We start from the raw sequence: 15,083 nt of genomic DNA, 5'->3' as shown, positions 1-15,083 counted from the left end.
GAGGTTGAGAATCATGGTTCAAAGCCAGCCTGGGCAGGAAATCTATGAGACTCTTATCTCCCATAAACCATCAGAAAACCAAAAGTGGTGCTGTGGCTCAAGTGGTAGAGCACTTGCCTCGCCTTGAGCTGAAGAGCTGAGGGACAGTGCCCAGGCCCAGAGTTCAAGCCCCAGGACCCACAAAAAAAAGGGGGGAGGGGGGCGCAGAGGGAGGATGGGAAAGAATGGGAAGGGGAAACAAAGGAGGCTACAATGCTTGATAAGAAATGTACTCATTATCTTGCCTGTGTAATTGTAACCCCTGTGTACAGTATTTTCACAATAAAAAAAAAAGAAGACAGGAAATGGAGTACTGTTTGTATTGTTTACCTAAGTGTGAGGCCCTGTACCCTTTACTAGGCCCCCTAAAATTCAAAAACAATAGACAACTAATGAATCTATAAACAGCATGAAGGTGAAGACACAGAATAAAAAGGATATCTCTCACACTCACACACGCACACACACACACACCTCTGAAGGTTACTTGTGTTTTAGATAGGCCTCACCCATCTTACTCATCTAATAAACCACTGTCTAAGGATTAGGAGTTTGCCAGTTCAAAAGATTTAAAAGCAATTGAGGAAACACCTCAAAAAGCAATTGAAGAAATTGACTCTTAACACCTTTGTGTGCATGGAAAACAGAAAAATCTTACTTTTCCTGCTTTTAACAGAAAACTATTTAAACAACAAAAAAGAACTAGAAAGGCCTACCAATAATAGAAGATGAAATTATAAGCAGCTATTTCTATGGTATACGTTCTGAATGAGTTTGAATGGAAAGTTCATTAAGAATAATGAGCAAACACTCCAACAGTATGCAGTAAATTGTGTTAGGATCTGATATGGAGGCATCTCAACTAGCTCAACAACTCATCTGAGGAGGCTAAGGTTTGAACTCAGGGACTCTTGGCTTACTAGGCTAGTATGCGGCTGCTGAGTCATGCCTCCAGCCTTTTTTTGTACTGATCATTTTGACAAAAGGTGTTGCTCTATGTAGTTGTGCTTCCGGACCTCAAGACTGAGGTCCTATTTTATGCTCCTGGCTGTAGCTAGAATGACATATCATTTTGCCAAGCTTCTTCATTAAGATGCAATTTTTCAAAATTTTTTGCCTGGGATGGCCTAGAGCTGCAATCCTCCCAATCTCAGCCTTCCCTATAGTTAGGATTACAGGCACAGCCACCACACCTGGCTCAAAAGCACGTATAGAACTGACAGCTTATTTTCCAATACAATTTTTCATTAATTCCTAAGTAAGAAAGTCACTGAAATATCAACCCTAATTAAACAATATACTAAACATGCCTCCTAGTGATTATACCAACTTTGCTGAACTCAAACACACTGCTTTAACACTGAACATTTTAGCCAGCAATACAAAGGGTCTATCATCCACTTCTTTTCTTCAACCTTACCTCCCTTCAGCCTGCTGGGCCACTGAGTTAATCCAGAGAAGGTTTTTACCAACAACAGAAGATGACCACACAGCAATTCCCTGTATAGCCTCAGGACAATGAAGCTCACACAATGCCTCCACCACCATCATGATGGTTACTTCCAATTCATTCCCCTGAAAATAGCAGTTGAAGAAGTTAGTCACATACCTCAACCTCATAAAAATTTGCAAGTACTGACCACAATCTGTGGCTATTTAACATCAAATGAAATTATTTTCAGATTTTTAACATAGAAATCATTGTGTAAAAGGGTGGTACATGCATGCATACATGGAAAAATGAATTTTAACATCATTCTTTAGAATGACTAACTTCATGCTTTGATATTGGCTTGAACAAACATTTTGTATACTTTACATAATTTCACTTATTATTATAAACCCCCACTTAAAAGCCAGGAATTATTCAAGCACTTTTCCAAACATTATAAAACAATTCTTCCACAAATTTTCAACCATCATCCAGAAAGTTAAAGCCCATTTGAAACGCAAGTAGATACATGTTCTATATAGAAAACAAATAAGTGACCTGAGTTTCATAAAATATTAGATCAAAACCTTTTAAGATGCCCTGATTTTATCCATTGATCACATAACATAAAAAACTTAAATCAAAGCTTCTCTTACAGATATAAAAACAATTAATTTTGGGTAGGTGTGTACTCAGTAGGCGGAGCACGTGTTAAACTCTGGGTTCAATCTCTAGCACAATAAATAAAATTAAATGATCCGAAATACATCATCCTTACCTGAGATGGATTATTTGTCTTCATTTCTGTAAGCAAGTCAAACCCATGTCTTACTGTCACAGCAGGCTGGCCTGCCAATAATCCAACCCTCATTATAGAGAGGCGGATCCGAGTTAGCCAGTCCTGACAAGTTTGGCGATTGGTGTAGAAAAAAGTCCTAATGACCTTTAGAAAAAGGGGAAAGACAAGCTCAGGACTGGTTCAAAGTTTTAAATTTAAAGTATCAAACCCACAACTAACCCTAATGACTTGGGCTCTGCATGTACTGCCAGGATTAACAGAAGTCCTTACAAAGCATTACTGCCCCACTGAAACCAACCTTGGGAGGCGATGTCAGTGCATTGGCACACCCCTCATATGCATTATACATTAATTTCTCCAGGTTCTCCAGATACTGCAGAAGAAGAACAAGTCTAAGCTGGTTGCTGCCATGGCCTTCATCATTATCTGCAGTTGTCCACTGACTCACATCTTGATCAGGGTTTAATGTGTGAGCTGCCAGACTTCTAATGATCCCTAGAAGCAGAGACAACATTGTAAATTAAAGGAAAAGTTTAAAGATCCTACAAGTGGGGGCTGGGAAGGTGGCTCAGTGGTAGAGTGCTTGCCTTGCATGCATGAGGCCCTGGGTTTGATTCCTCAGCACCACATAAGTAAAAAGAAAAAAGCCAGAAGTGGCGCTGTGGCTCAAATGGTAGAGTGCTAGCCTTGAGCTGAAGAGCTGAGGGACAGCGCCCAGGCCCAGAGTTCAGGCCCCATAACCGACCAAAAAAAAAAAAAAAAATCCTACAAGTATATTAAGTTATTTCACAAATCAACACTAACCAACTATCTTGTTTCTCTATCCTATTTCACAAATAACACTATCTTGTTTCTCTATTGATTATTTTTTAAAAAAAAGATTCTAACATGACTGAGCTCTCATTTTATGAGAAAAGGAGTTTTTGTGTGTTTTCTGGTACTAGCACTTAAACCTAGAATCTGGAGGTTGTCCCTTCGCTTTTTCATTCAAAGCTGTCACTCTTATCACTTGAACCACAACTTGTTGCTGGTTAACTACAGGTAAGAATCTCATGGAGGGCTGGGAAGGTGGCTCAGTGATAGAGCGCTTGCCTTGCATGCCAGAGGCCCTGGGTTCGATTCCTCAGCACCACATAAGCAAGAAAAAAAGAAAAAAGCCAGAAGTGGTGCTGTGGCTCAAGTGGTAGAGTGCTAGCCTTGAGCTGAAGAGCTGAGGGACAGCGCCCAAGCCCAGAGTTCAGGCCCCATGACTGGACCCAAAAAAAAAAAAAGAATCTCATGGACTCTCCTGCTTGGGCTGGCTTCAAACTGCAATCCTCAGATCTCAGCCTCCTGAGTATCTAACATTACTAAGTATCCAGGATTACAGGCATAGCCCAGAGGTATCCAGCAAGAAAAAGAAAAAGGTTTTTTGTTTTTTTGAAGTTTGTTTTGTCAATCATGGGTTTGAACTCTAGGCCTGGGTGCTGTTTAGCTCTTCAGCTCAAGGCTAGCACTCTACCACTCGAGCAACAGTGCCACTTCCAGCTTTTTTTTCTCCTTATGTAGTGCTGAGGAGTCGAACCCAGGGCCTCATGCATGCAAGGCAAGCACTCTACCACACTCTAGCCACCTTCCCAGCCCCTGAAAAGGTGTTTTTTTCCATTAAAATTCCCTAAGTAGGGGCTGGGAAGGTGGCTCAGTGGTAGAGCGCTTGCCTTGCATGCTCGAGGCCCTGGGTTCGATTCCTCAGCACCACATAAGCAAAAAGAAAAAAGCTGGAAGTGGCGCTGTGGCTCAAGTGGTAGAGCGCTAGCCTTGAGCTGAAGAGCTGAGGGACAGCGCCCAGGCCCAGAGTTCAGGTCCCACGACCGGACCCAAAAAAAAATAAAAATAAAATAAATAATTAAATAAAATTCCCTAAGTAGCCAGGAGCTGGTGGCTCATGCCTATAACCCTAGCTACTTAGGAAGCTGAGATCTGAGGATTGTGGTTAAAAGTCAAGCCAGGCAAGAAAATCCATGAAACTCTTATCTCCAATTAACCACCAAAACCAGAATGGTGCTATGGTTCAAAGTAGTACAGTGCTAGCCTTGAGCAAAAGAGCTCAGGGACAATGCCCAAGCTTTGAATTCAATTCCCACAACTGACCCCCGCCCCCCCAAAAAGCAAAAAAAATCCTTAAATTTTACCCAAAGTCTGACAACCATGTGTCTAATGTAATTATTCTATGAAACCTTATTCTATTAAATGTATTTGAAAATTATTTATAAAAGATCACAGAAAAATACATACTTTCCGAATCTTTGTTTTAACAAAGAAATTCATTATTTCTGAGTGAAAAAGGTTGTGGTCATTGTTTGCATGATGTGGTTGAAGAAGGCTGAGGAGGGGATTTACCTTCGATGGTCTGGAAGGTATCTTGAGCTCTGCCCAGTGGGGTTCTCAACTTAGAAAGGACTGTGAACTGAGCTGCTTCCCAAATAGCCCACTGCCAAAGAACAGCATCTGTCTTGAGGAGATTGCGGGGAATTGTTGATTGCTCACGCTTATCCAGTCTCTGGCAGCTATAGAACAATCTCTCTAACCAATTGTCCTTCCTGGGAAAAGTAGTTTACATTTAACAGACAATGACAACTCCATTTCAATGATGTAAAACAACTGCAGGGAGAACAGGAGTAAGAACTACAATTTTTCCTCCTCAAAGATAAGACCTATAAAATTAAGAAATACTGTTTCTCCACTTAGTATTTTGAGAACTTTTTATAGTTAAGGCATGTTAGGGAATGTTATAGATGGCTAAATTAGGTAAATGGCTATTTAATCTCCATTCACTCTAAGCATCTCCACAGAAACTTCCTCCCCAGTCTCTCCCCAAAGCAATGCTGATGATAAATCAGTTCACTGCCAAGTATAGCCTGACAAGGAAGTGCACAGCCCATTTCTGTTTCTACCAATGCCAGCATCAAAATAAGGTTCTCACAAAAAACCTAAAATGCCCCAGCATTACTTTCTACTCTCCTGTTCTGGTCATTCTTTCCCCCAAACCAGATGTAAGGTCAAGATATTCTTCAAATTCTTTTTCCCAATACAACAACCAAAGAAACCTCTTACCCTGTTCTATGAGAGTTCCCATACAAGATGAAACTGATGACATCAGAGAAATCCTGAGGGTGGAAGGTGTTACTAGGTGCTTTACTCATGTGGCTTCGGAGTGCTAAAGAAATTTCTTGTATTTCTGTGTGATTGTTATTGCTGTAGACAGAAAACAATCATTATTTTACAAATATTAAATGTAGCTAAAAGTTAGCACACATTAAATGTAGTTAAATGTACTTAAAAGTAAGTTATTGTATTAACTAAATTAGAAGTAAAATCATAAAACTGGGACTTTAAAATAGTCTATTATACAATTTCATCAATTCAGGCTCTTAGAGCTCCCAAATCAACTAAATTAGAAACAATGAGATTATAGTTTAAGTAAGTGAATGACTAAGAAATAGTCTGGCACTATATAAATTAATTTATACTGATTATTGTAAGCTTACAAAGTTCATAAAAATCTTACTATGTTTTTCTAGATCTACTCTAAAATTTGATCCTTTGACAACCTCTTCAATCTCTGAGACATACACACTGGATAGATAGATTAATGCACCACTATGGTAAATATGTCTTAGGCTAAACTTATTAGGTAGTAAAAACACAGTGCTCCAGCAGAGCATAAGGGTATCCTCTCATAATCCCTCCATGTGGGAGGCAGAGGCTGGAGGTTGGAAAGTTCAAGGCCACATGTGAGGCATAATGAGAAAAAACAAATAACAATGTACACACACACAAACCCACAATATCTTTATACCTTAAGACCACATCTAAAGGAATTGACTTCAACAGCTTTCCAAAGGCTTGCCGGATTCGAGTTCCACTATGAACCAGTTGAACACGACAAACATCAACACACCTATGAAAAATGAAATGAAAAAATTAGGTGTGGTAACATCCCCACGTCATCAGGGGCAGAGTGAACAGTCTCTAGTCCATACCTCTGTAGCAGATCGTCCGGCAAGGAAGAGGACAGAGCGTGCAGACTGCTGCATGCTTGCAGACAGATACTCACATCTTCAACAAGAGCTATTAAAAATTAAAAGTCACTTTCAGCTGTGGCAGTTTGTCATGGTGTTATGAACCCACTCTTCCTCTCAAGACAAGGAGTAGCTACTATGTAATGTGCCCTGCTCCTGCTTGGTACCCACGCTGGTAGGAACACGTGGGAAACACTAACTCAGTGCAGCTCAGTGAAGTAAGCTAGCTTTTCACACAAACCTGTTTTCAGGGAAAAGTTTAACATGTAGACTGTATTTACCATCATGTGAGTTTAAATATGGGATAGTCACTAAGAAAAACTTAAATAAAAAATAACACTGACTGTTATCTATCACTAAAATGGGGTTACACATATTCAGATCAGGAAAAGAGCTGAAGTAACTGTACTCTTCTGTTTACCAAATACTCCTTTTCTAAGGGTTGATGAACAAAAATTAAAATATCAGTCTTACTGTTGGCTAAAAGGCCTTTGGAAAACTTATGAAAAGATGGAAGAGAGAATAAAGGTGCATATGTTTCGGATTTCTTCATTAAAACAGCCACTTCCAAAGCCCAAGTCATCAACAGTTTCCTGAAACACAAAATGAACAGCTGACTCTACAATAAAAAGCAAAAACAAAACTTCAAAATTATTTTCTTCTTACATCAAGTTTCTTATGATTTTTTTCAAGGATCTCAAGTAATGAAACTGAAGCTGAAACTACTTTGTCAAACTGGTATCATGCCTTTTAAGAAAAGCTCCTACTGACCATGATTGTAGCAAAGAATACGAAATTGGGTAACCACCAAATTGAAGAAACTGCTCTATCCCACTCCTGTAAACCACACTGAATATTCTCTAACTAATAAGGAGAATTAACAACGAGTTCATATTATTTAACACTGCTTGGGTACCTTGTGTCCTGATTAAGATTATCCTTTTTCAGAAGTATTCCCAGAAGATTTAATATAATTGAGAAATGTTTCTTTGTAGCTGTAGTCACAGTACTAATCACAGCGCCATCAAACAAAGATGGGGACGAAGAACTAAGACTACTAGATATAAAGTGATCATGCCTGCAAGACAAGAGTAAGAATTATCTTTTCATTTTTAGTTCAAGAGTACCCAGTTCAAGAAAGACAGTATCTTTGTTTTCACTTTCTTCCAGAGGGCTGGTAAGCACAGTACCTGGTACAATGAGAATACAAGGTGTAGAGCACTGCATACTGAATGGCCGGGAAGTGAACAGCCAGGTCACCATGCACAATCATCAGGTTCTTACTCAAAAGTGCAAAGACGGTTGGGGAGAGAGCCCACATCTAACAACGTACAAAAGAAAACGTATTTATGACTCCTCCAAAAGGCACACAAGCATACAAAGAGTTTATCATTCACACTAAGTTTGGCGTTTTTTTTTTTTTGTTTTTTTTTTGGTGATACTGGAGCATAGCATTTGCTAGGCAAATGGCCTAACACTTGAGACATGTCCTGGGGGCCCTTTTTGCTTTACTTTGGGGATAGGGTCTCATGTTTTTGTCCAGGTTGGTTTGGATTTTAAGCTTTCTATTTTCCCTTCCTGCACTACTGAGATATAGTGTCATGAACTGTTTGCTAACTGACCTAAAATCATAATCTTCCCAAGCAGCTAGGTCCTGTCTGAATATTTTTTAATATGACAGACCAAATTTGGAAATAACCTGGGGTCTTCAGTAAACACTTTTTTTTTTTTTGAGGAAAGTAAATCTTAAGGCATTATTGGCTATATATAACACATGTGAGATAATATGGCAACTCCTCAACAATGCCACTGAAGTGGGAAAAGTTATAGCCAAAACAGAAAGGAGTGTGGCTGTCTGTCAATATGACTTTCTTTAAACAGGAGCAAGTGCAGACAGTCAGACTTCTAAATGCATCCCAAAGGATTGATTAAATTGTACATTCTAAGTAGAAATGAATTATATGAATTATATATATACAGGTGGTCCATGGGCCAATCTAAGCAAAGTCCTTTGTACCTTTTGGTATAGTTTTTTGTTTTTGTTTTTTGGTTGGTCGTGGGGCTTGAACTCTGGGCTTGGGCGCTGTCCCTGCACTCTTCAGCTCAAGGCAAGCATTCTACCGCTTGAGCCACAGCGCCACTTCTGTACCCTTTGGTATAGTATCTCACATTTTCTCAATTTCTAATACACTACAAATGGCCAGGGGCCCTGTCCTATGAGAAAAGTAAGTGTATTGTATCACTCACTCTACACTTTTTCTACACTTTCCTTTTTCTTTTGAAAATACTGAGTACTGAAAACTGACACTGGGCCTCAAACTTGCCAGGCAAATACTCATCACTTTAGCCACCCCTCCAGTTCCTTTGCTTTTAGTCTATTTTTTGGATAGGGTCTCACACTTGGTCCAAAATACTCTTAAGACTACAATTCCCCTACCTTTGCCTTCTGAGTACTGATGGCTACAGGTGTGAGCCACCAGCCTTTCCCCTTTCCTTTCTACTGCAAAGATACTGCTGATCCCACCTTTTCTCCAAGGTGCAAGACATTAATTTTCTCCATTTTTTGTATACAATGTGAATTCCTTGAAAAATTTGAATAGATAAATAAAACAAGTCTACTGCAGCCTTCAAATATGAGATTAAACTAGCAAATATCTTATATTTCTTAAAGGAAAAAAAACAGCTTTTTCTTTTTTTGGCTAATAATGGAGCTTGAACTCTGGGCCTCGCACTATTGCTTAGCTTGGGGGGGGGGGGTCTTTCCTCTTTTCCTAAGAGAATATGAGCCAGGTGTGATGGCACCTGCTTGTAATCCTAGCACTCAGGAAATGAGTCAAAAACACTTTGAGTCCCACATCAGCTTCCTGGACTACTCAGTAAGACCCTATCTAGATAGAAAAATGTATGGGAGGGAAATATATATATATATACGATTGTATCAGAAGAGAAGAAAAAAGTATGAGGAAGAAAGAGACTATATTAAAGGAATGCTATTATCTTAAGTATGAAAAATATTGAAATTCTGCAAATTACTAGATTTAACAGGAGTAATTCCTGAAAGGTATTTCCTAGCAAATAAATGTAAAATAGTTTATAGCAAGGGAAAAACTTAAATCTAGTGGTACAAAAATATTCCCGCCAATTTTATACACATATGCACATCCCAAATATGTCCACTGCAGTAATTCTGTAGACCCTGGCATGATATCACATGAACTACACAGAAATGTACAAAACAGGGGACAGTCGTTGTGAGTGAAGGCTCACCCCAATTAAAGAGTTCTTGGCATTTCCAATTGTCGTCAGTGCACTGAGGTCAAATATAACTATAAACTTTGCATTGTCTACATTAAATACGTGACTCTTGAAAGCCTCATGTTTTATTTCAGAACAGGCCTCAGGAAGTTGTAGACTATGTAGAAGGTTGTTTAGGGCACAAGTCATCTCTCCCAAAATTAATTTATAGGCAGTCTCCAGGACAGGAATATTCTTTAAGCTGAGCACTGCTTGATAAACAGCATGGGCTACAGCAACAACCTGAAAAAGATTAAATTACAGAAAGTGATAGTCAACATTAAATAAATGTCCGAAGTGCATGGCGGGGGGATGAACTTAAGAACACCTAGCAATCACAATTTAAAAAAAAAGCAACCTTGGTAACACATGTGTACACACACACATATGTATGTATGTATATATACTCATATATATGTATTTTACTAAGGTTTTGTAAAGTGCAAAGTTTTATTACATATAAAACTCTTTAAGTGGTCCTTTATTCTTTTTTTTTGCAAATATTATCAAAACACGCAAATAGCAGACTAAGATTTGTTCTCTACATCTATTTAGAAAAATGTATAGTGGGTTTGAGTAGGGGTAGGTTGAGAAACTATTTTTTAACTTACAGTAGACACATTGCTTCTGAATTTAAAACTTCACAAATAATTTGCCTTCTTTTTCTTTGGGGGTAGAAGAGGTAGTACTGGAGATTGCTAGGCAGCCTCTCTACAGTTTGGACTATGTTTCCAGATACCTTTTCCATTGGTCATTCTCTTTCTTTTTGGCAGTACTGGATTGGACTCAGCCTGGTGCTTATGGTCCTCTCCATTTGAGCTACTCCTCCAGCCCTGCTTTTAGCTACTGATTTTGGAGAAAAAGTCGAGCTAACTTTTCTGCTCAGGCTGGTCTTAAACTGTGATTTTCCAGATCTCAGCCTCCAGAGTTATCCCCTCATGTCTGTCTTCCAAGTAGCTAGAATTACCACTGCACCCAGCATACCTCTTTTATCTTTCTGAAAATTTGCTAAAGCTGTATTAGTAAGAACAAAACAAATTCTGAGAAAAGTTATCAAATATTCTGAAAAATATCATCTGACACATCATCAAATATTCAGGATGATAATCATCCAGTATTAATTTGAAGCTATCATTAGTCACTATATTCTAGATCAAGTATTACTTAACTGTTTCATTTATGTAGCCTACTAGGCACCTAAGTCCAATTCTTCAATGATATCTGCTATCAAAAGTGATAATTAATGTATCACTTACCTCTTTTTCTTTATGATAACGTAAAAATAATAGTTTAGATGATGGTATAAATAGTTTTTCTACAAATGATGATGGTAGTTTTGTATTTATCTGCTCGACAATCTAAAAAGAATAGAAATTTTTTAATGAACTTATTCAAATCTAAAGAATATATTTAAGAACCTTAAAAGCATACTGCTAAGTGATTCCCACTATGCTACATTCTAAATAAATAAACAATGGAGGCAATAAAACAATGAACGCTACCAAGGGATGAAGGGGAAATCACGAAGGGTACATGGGTGAACACGAGGCATTCTTAGGACTCTATGAATGACACTACTAGTAAACAAGCACTTGTCACTAGACATTTGTCAAAACCCAGAAGATGAACACGAGTGACTCCTAAAGCAGGCTATGAACTTCCATTAGTAATAATATATGAATATTTGCTCAATAATTTTTACAAATGTACCACTTAAAGTAGGTTAGTAAGAAGAAACTTGGGTTGGATGGTCATTTAACAAGTCTCCGATTTCCTATTCATTTCTTCTGTCAACCTAAAAACTACATTAAAAATAAAGCCTATTAATTTAGAAAGAGCAAGTAGATATCTAAGCTATATTTTAAAGCCCTCACAATGCAATATTAATAGGTTTAAAAACCTACATAAAATACATACATTTCACACTTACATGCTGGCACTTTTTTTACATTGCAAAGTAAGTTGTGTAAGCTTAGCAGAAATGTTTGACACAATGGGAATTTTCTTTAAACAATACAATTGGAAATGAAGGGACATGAAGGAGGCAAAGTCAGCAGCAGCCAAGATGAAACCAGATGGCCCATGAGTTTCTAATTATAGAAGCTGGTACTTAGCATGCAGAGACTCATTACAGTGTCCTATTTTGCATTGCTTTACAGTGTCCATAACCAGGGAGGAGTTACTTACAGTTGAGAAACTAAAGGATAAAAGGCCATAAACCAAGTTTTATACAGGAAATAAAGGTCCTTCAAAATAGCTCTCATAATACTTAGCAGAATGCTAGACAAATTTTGGAATATTTCATTTAAAAAAAAAAAAAGAGGGCTGGGAAGGTGGCTCAGTGGTAGAGCGCTTGCCTTGCATGCCTAAGGCCCTGGGTTCGATTCCTCAGCACCACATAAGCAAAAAGAAAAAAGCTGGAAGAGGCATTGTGGCTCAAGAGGTAGAGCGCTACTGGTGGCTCACGCCTGTAATCCTAGCTACTCAGGAGGCTGAGATCTGAGGATCACGGTTCAAAGCCAGCCTTGGCAGGAGAGACCGTGAGACTCCTATCTCCAATAAACCACCAGAAAACTGGAAGTGGCGCTGTAGCTCAAGTGGTAGAGTGCTCGCCTTGAGCTGAAGAGCTGAGGGACAGCTCCTAGGCCCAGAGTTCAAGCCCCACGACCGACAAAAAGAAAAAAAAAAAAAGAGGTAGAGCGCTAGCCTTGAGCTGAAGAGCTGAGGGACAGCACCCAGGCCCAGAGTTCAGACCCCACAACCGGACCCCCCCCCAAAAAAACAAAGAAAGAAAGAGAGAGAGAGAGAGAGAGAGAGAGTTGAAGCCACACACCAGTAGCTCAAGACTGTAATCCTTACTCAGGAAACTAAGAATCACAGTGTGAAGGCAGCCCAGGCAGGAAAGCACATGAAATTCGTATCTCCAATAACCAAAACAAAAAGCTGGAAGTAGAGCTATGGCTCAAGTGATAGAGCATTGGCCTTCCCCAGAAAGCACTCAGACCCAAAGTTTAAGCCCCAGAATGGGGGAACACAGACAGACAGACAGACAGACACACAACACACACACACACACAACACAACACACAACACACACACACACACACACACCGAAAAGAGTGAAAGTTGCATTGAAATCAGCAGACAATAAAAGTAAATTGTTACTAGAACAAATGCAAACTAGACTGATCAATGCACTAAAAATTTAAAAAAAACATTCAAACCAAGCCCTAATTTCTTATCTAAATAAAGGCCTAAATAAATCCACATGTCAAAAAGGAACAAAAGCATAATTCACATACCAATGTGAGTAAATTCAAGACTGAGATGATATAATCAGTACCACAAGTCTGGCAATTCTCCAGTTGGTCTAATCCATATGTAATGACCATATCACAATGTATACTCATGCTAGGATCCAAGCTGCCGAGCAAAACACCAACACACTCATTAGCAGCTGTCAACACAGCCTCAGAAAAAAATACTTGGTTTGCAGCCGTCACACATCTCATTACTCTGTACAGAACCTGCAAATGAGGAAAACAAAGCAGCTTTTTAAAAAAATTCACATGATTCCACATGGCAAGAAAACATTCTATATAATGCATCTTCAATAGAAAATGAACAACCTGCCTTGCCATAGTAGTTTTAGGGTTTTTTGTTTTTTTAGATGAAGTCTCACTGTATTGCCCAGGCTGGCCTGAAATTTGCAATCCTCCAGCCTCAAGCTCTTGAGTATGTACTACCATGCCTATAGCCAGTAACCCGTTAGGTTTTAGTTCTCAGTAGCTGAAAAATAAGGTTATCCTTAGTACAATATGGAAAAAGAATCAATCATGGCTAAAAAATTCCCAAATATTTTTGTGACAGGAAATGGAATTTGCCATCTTCTATTTCCTTTATGCCTAAATGCCTACTTCCTCTCTCACCAAAGTCACTAAAGGGTTGAAGCTCAAAATCTCTGTAATCATGAAACAGACCAGAACTTAAAATGATTACACTATTAGCTACATGCTACCTGAAGATCAGCTCTTGGGCTTTTGACAATCAAGTCTATTAAACCTAAACACCCAAGTCACCTTAAGCTAATGTTAGGTTCGTAAATCAATTAACATGCTAGACAAGTTTCTATTCCCAATCCCTGGTAAGCTCTTACAGAAGATAAGCATTTCTAGGCTTGCTATATGATACCTACTAAAATTTATTTTAAAAAGTTTCTTTCAAATCACACATATATACATACAAAACTCAAACAGCCAATACTTACATATAAATTATTTATATTAAGAAAATACAAATTGTTGCTGCAAAGTATTTCTGTAAGTCAATAGACCTATATTTAAGACCTTCACAAAGTAACAGACTTAACTATCCTAAAAAATAATTCTGTTCCTTTCCCTTTATTTCATAGGGTGAGTTAACTGCCTTTATTTCAGCTCTGACAAGCTTTTAAATGTCACTTTTTTTTTTTTGGCCAGTACTGGAGCTTGAACTCAGGGTCTGGGTACTATCCTTGACTCTCTGTGCTCAAAGTTAGCACTTTACCACTTGAGCCACAGCACCACTTCTGGCTTTTGCTGTTTAGATGGTACTAAGGAATAGATCCCAGGGCTTCATGCATGCTAGGCAAGCACTCTACCACTAAGCCACTCCCAGCCAAAAAAGTAGTGAAAAGGAAACAAAAATACTAAACCATTTTGATCAAATTTAAAATAGTAACATCATCTAGCAGTATGTTCCACAGAATCAATCCCAGGGCTTCATGAATGTTAGGCAACCACTCTACCACTAAGCCACATTCCAGCCAAAAAAGTAGTAAAAAGGAAACAAAAATACTAAGCCATTTTGATCTTTCTTTTGGGGGGGGGGGGGGGGGGGGTCTGGTTGTGGAGCCTGAACTCTGGGCCTGGGCACTGTCCCCCAGCTCTTCAGCTCAAGGCTAGCACTCTACCACTTGAGCCACAGCGCCACTTCCAGCTTTTTTCTTTTTGCTTATGTGGTGCTAAGGAATTGAACCCAGGGCCTCAGGCATGCAAGGCAAGCGCTCTACCACTGAGCCACCTTCCCAGCCCCATTTTGATCAAATTTAAACTAGTAACATGAAAGTTTGTCTTCAGGATGTATCTGTTAGAATATGCAATTAACTCACCAAGAATTACATTCATTAACAAATATCCTACTTTATCTAGCAGTATGTTCCACAGAAGCAAATACACCTAGACGCTAGCATTATATCAGAACAGTAAATTTGTAATAATCTAGATTAAGCCTTCTAGAACTACACACATGCCTTTCTGTTCTTAGGGAAACACAGTAGTGCCTGTGCTCGTTTTTCCTGCTGGAACAGAATGCAGCTAATATTTTGGGCCACTGAATGAAGTACACTTCTGCTTACAATGGGTCTCAGATTAGTGTATACTTTAAATTGGTGTGTCTGTATGTTATCTGAAAATCCTAT

General features: G+C 38.8%; 1 protein-coding gene across 1 annotated transcript in view; it reads right to left on the bottom strand.

The window, feature by feature from the left end:
• Positions 1-15,083, bottom strand: part of Smg1 (SMG1 phosphatidylinositol 3-kinase-related kinase) — a 78,005-nt gene that overhangs the window by 45,025 nt on the left and 17,897 nt on the right. Inside the window, exons 11-23 of the mRNA XM_013011506.1 lie at positions 12,928-13,152; positions 10,882-10,983; positions 9,599-9,868; positions 7,522-7,652; positions 7,248-7,409; positions 6,806-6,924; positions 6,293-6,380; positions 6,109-6,210; positions 5,364-5,504; positions 4,650-4,849; positions 2,569-2,765; positions 2,250-2,414; positions 1,460-1,614 (exon numbers count right to left, since the gene is read on the bottom strand). Of these exons, the coding sequence (XP_012866960.1) occupies positions 1,460-1,614; positions 2,250-2,414; positions 2,569-2,765; positions 4,650-4,849; positions 5,364-5,504; positions 6,109-6,210; positions 6,293-6,380; positions 6,806-6,924; positions 7,248-7,409; positions 7,522-7,652; positions 9,599-9,868; positions 10,882-10,983; positions 12,928-13,152 (2,057 nt within the window). The remainder of the gene's footprint in view (positions 1-1,459; positions 1,615-2,249; positions 2,415-2,568; positions 2,766-4,649; positions 4,850-5,363; positions 5,505-6,108; positions 6,211-6,292; positions 6,381-6,805; positions 6,925-7,247; positions 7,410-7,521; positions 7,653-9,598; positions 9,869-10,881; positions 10,984-12,927; positions 13,153-15,083) is intronic.

Source organism: Dipodomys ordii, unplaced genomic scaffold (genome assembly GCF_000151885.1).
Source record: "Dipodomys ordii isolate 6190 unplaced genomic scaffold, Dord_2.0 Scaffold14, whole genome shotgun sequence".
Classification (NCBI taxonomy): domain Eukaryota; kingdom Metazoa; phylum Chordata; class Mammalia; order Rodentia; family Heteromyidae; genus Dipodomys; species Dipodomys ordii.
This window is presented reverse-complemented; position numbering and strand designations above follow the sequence as displayed.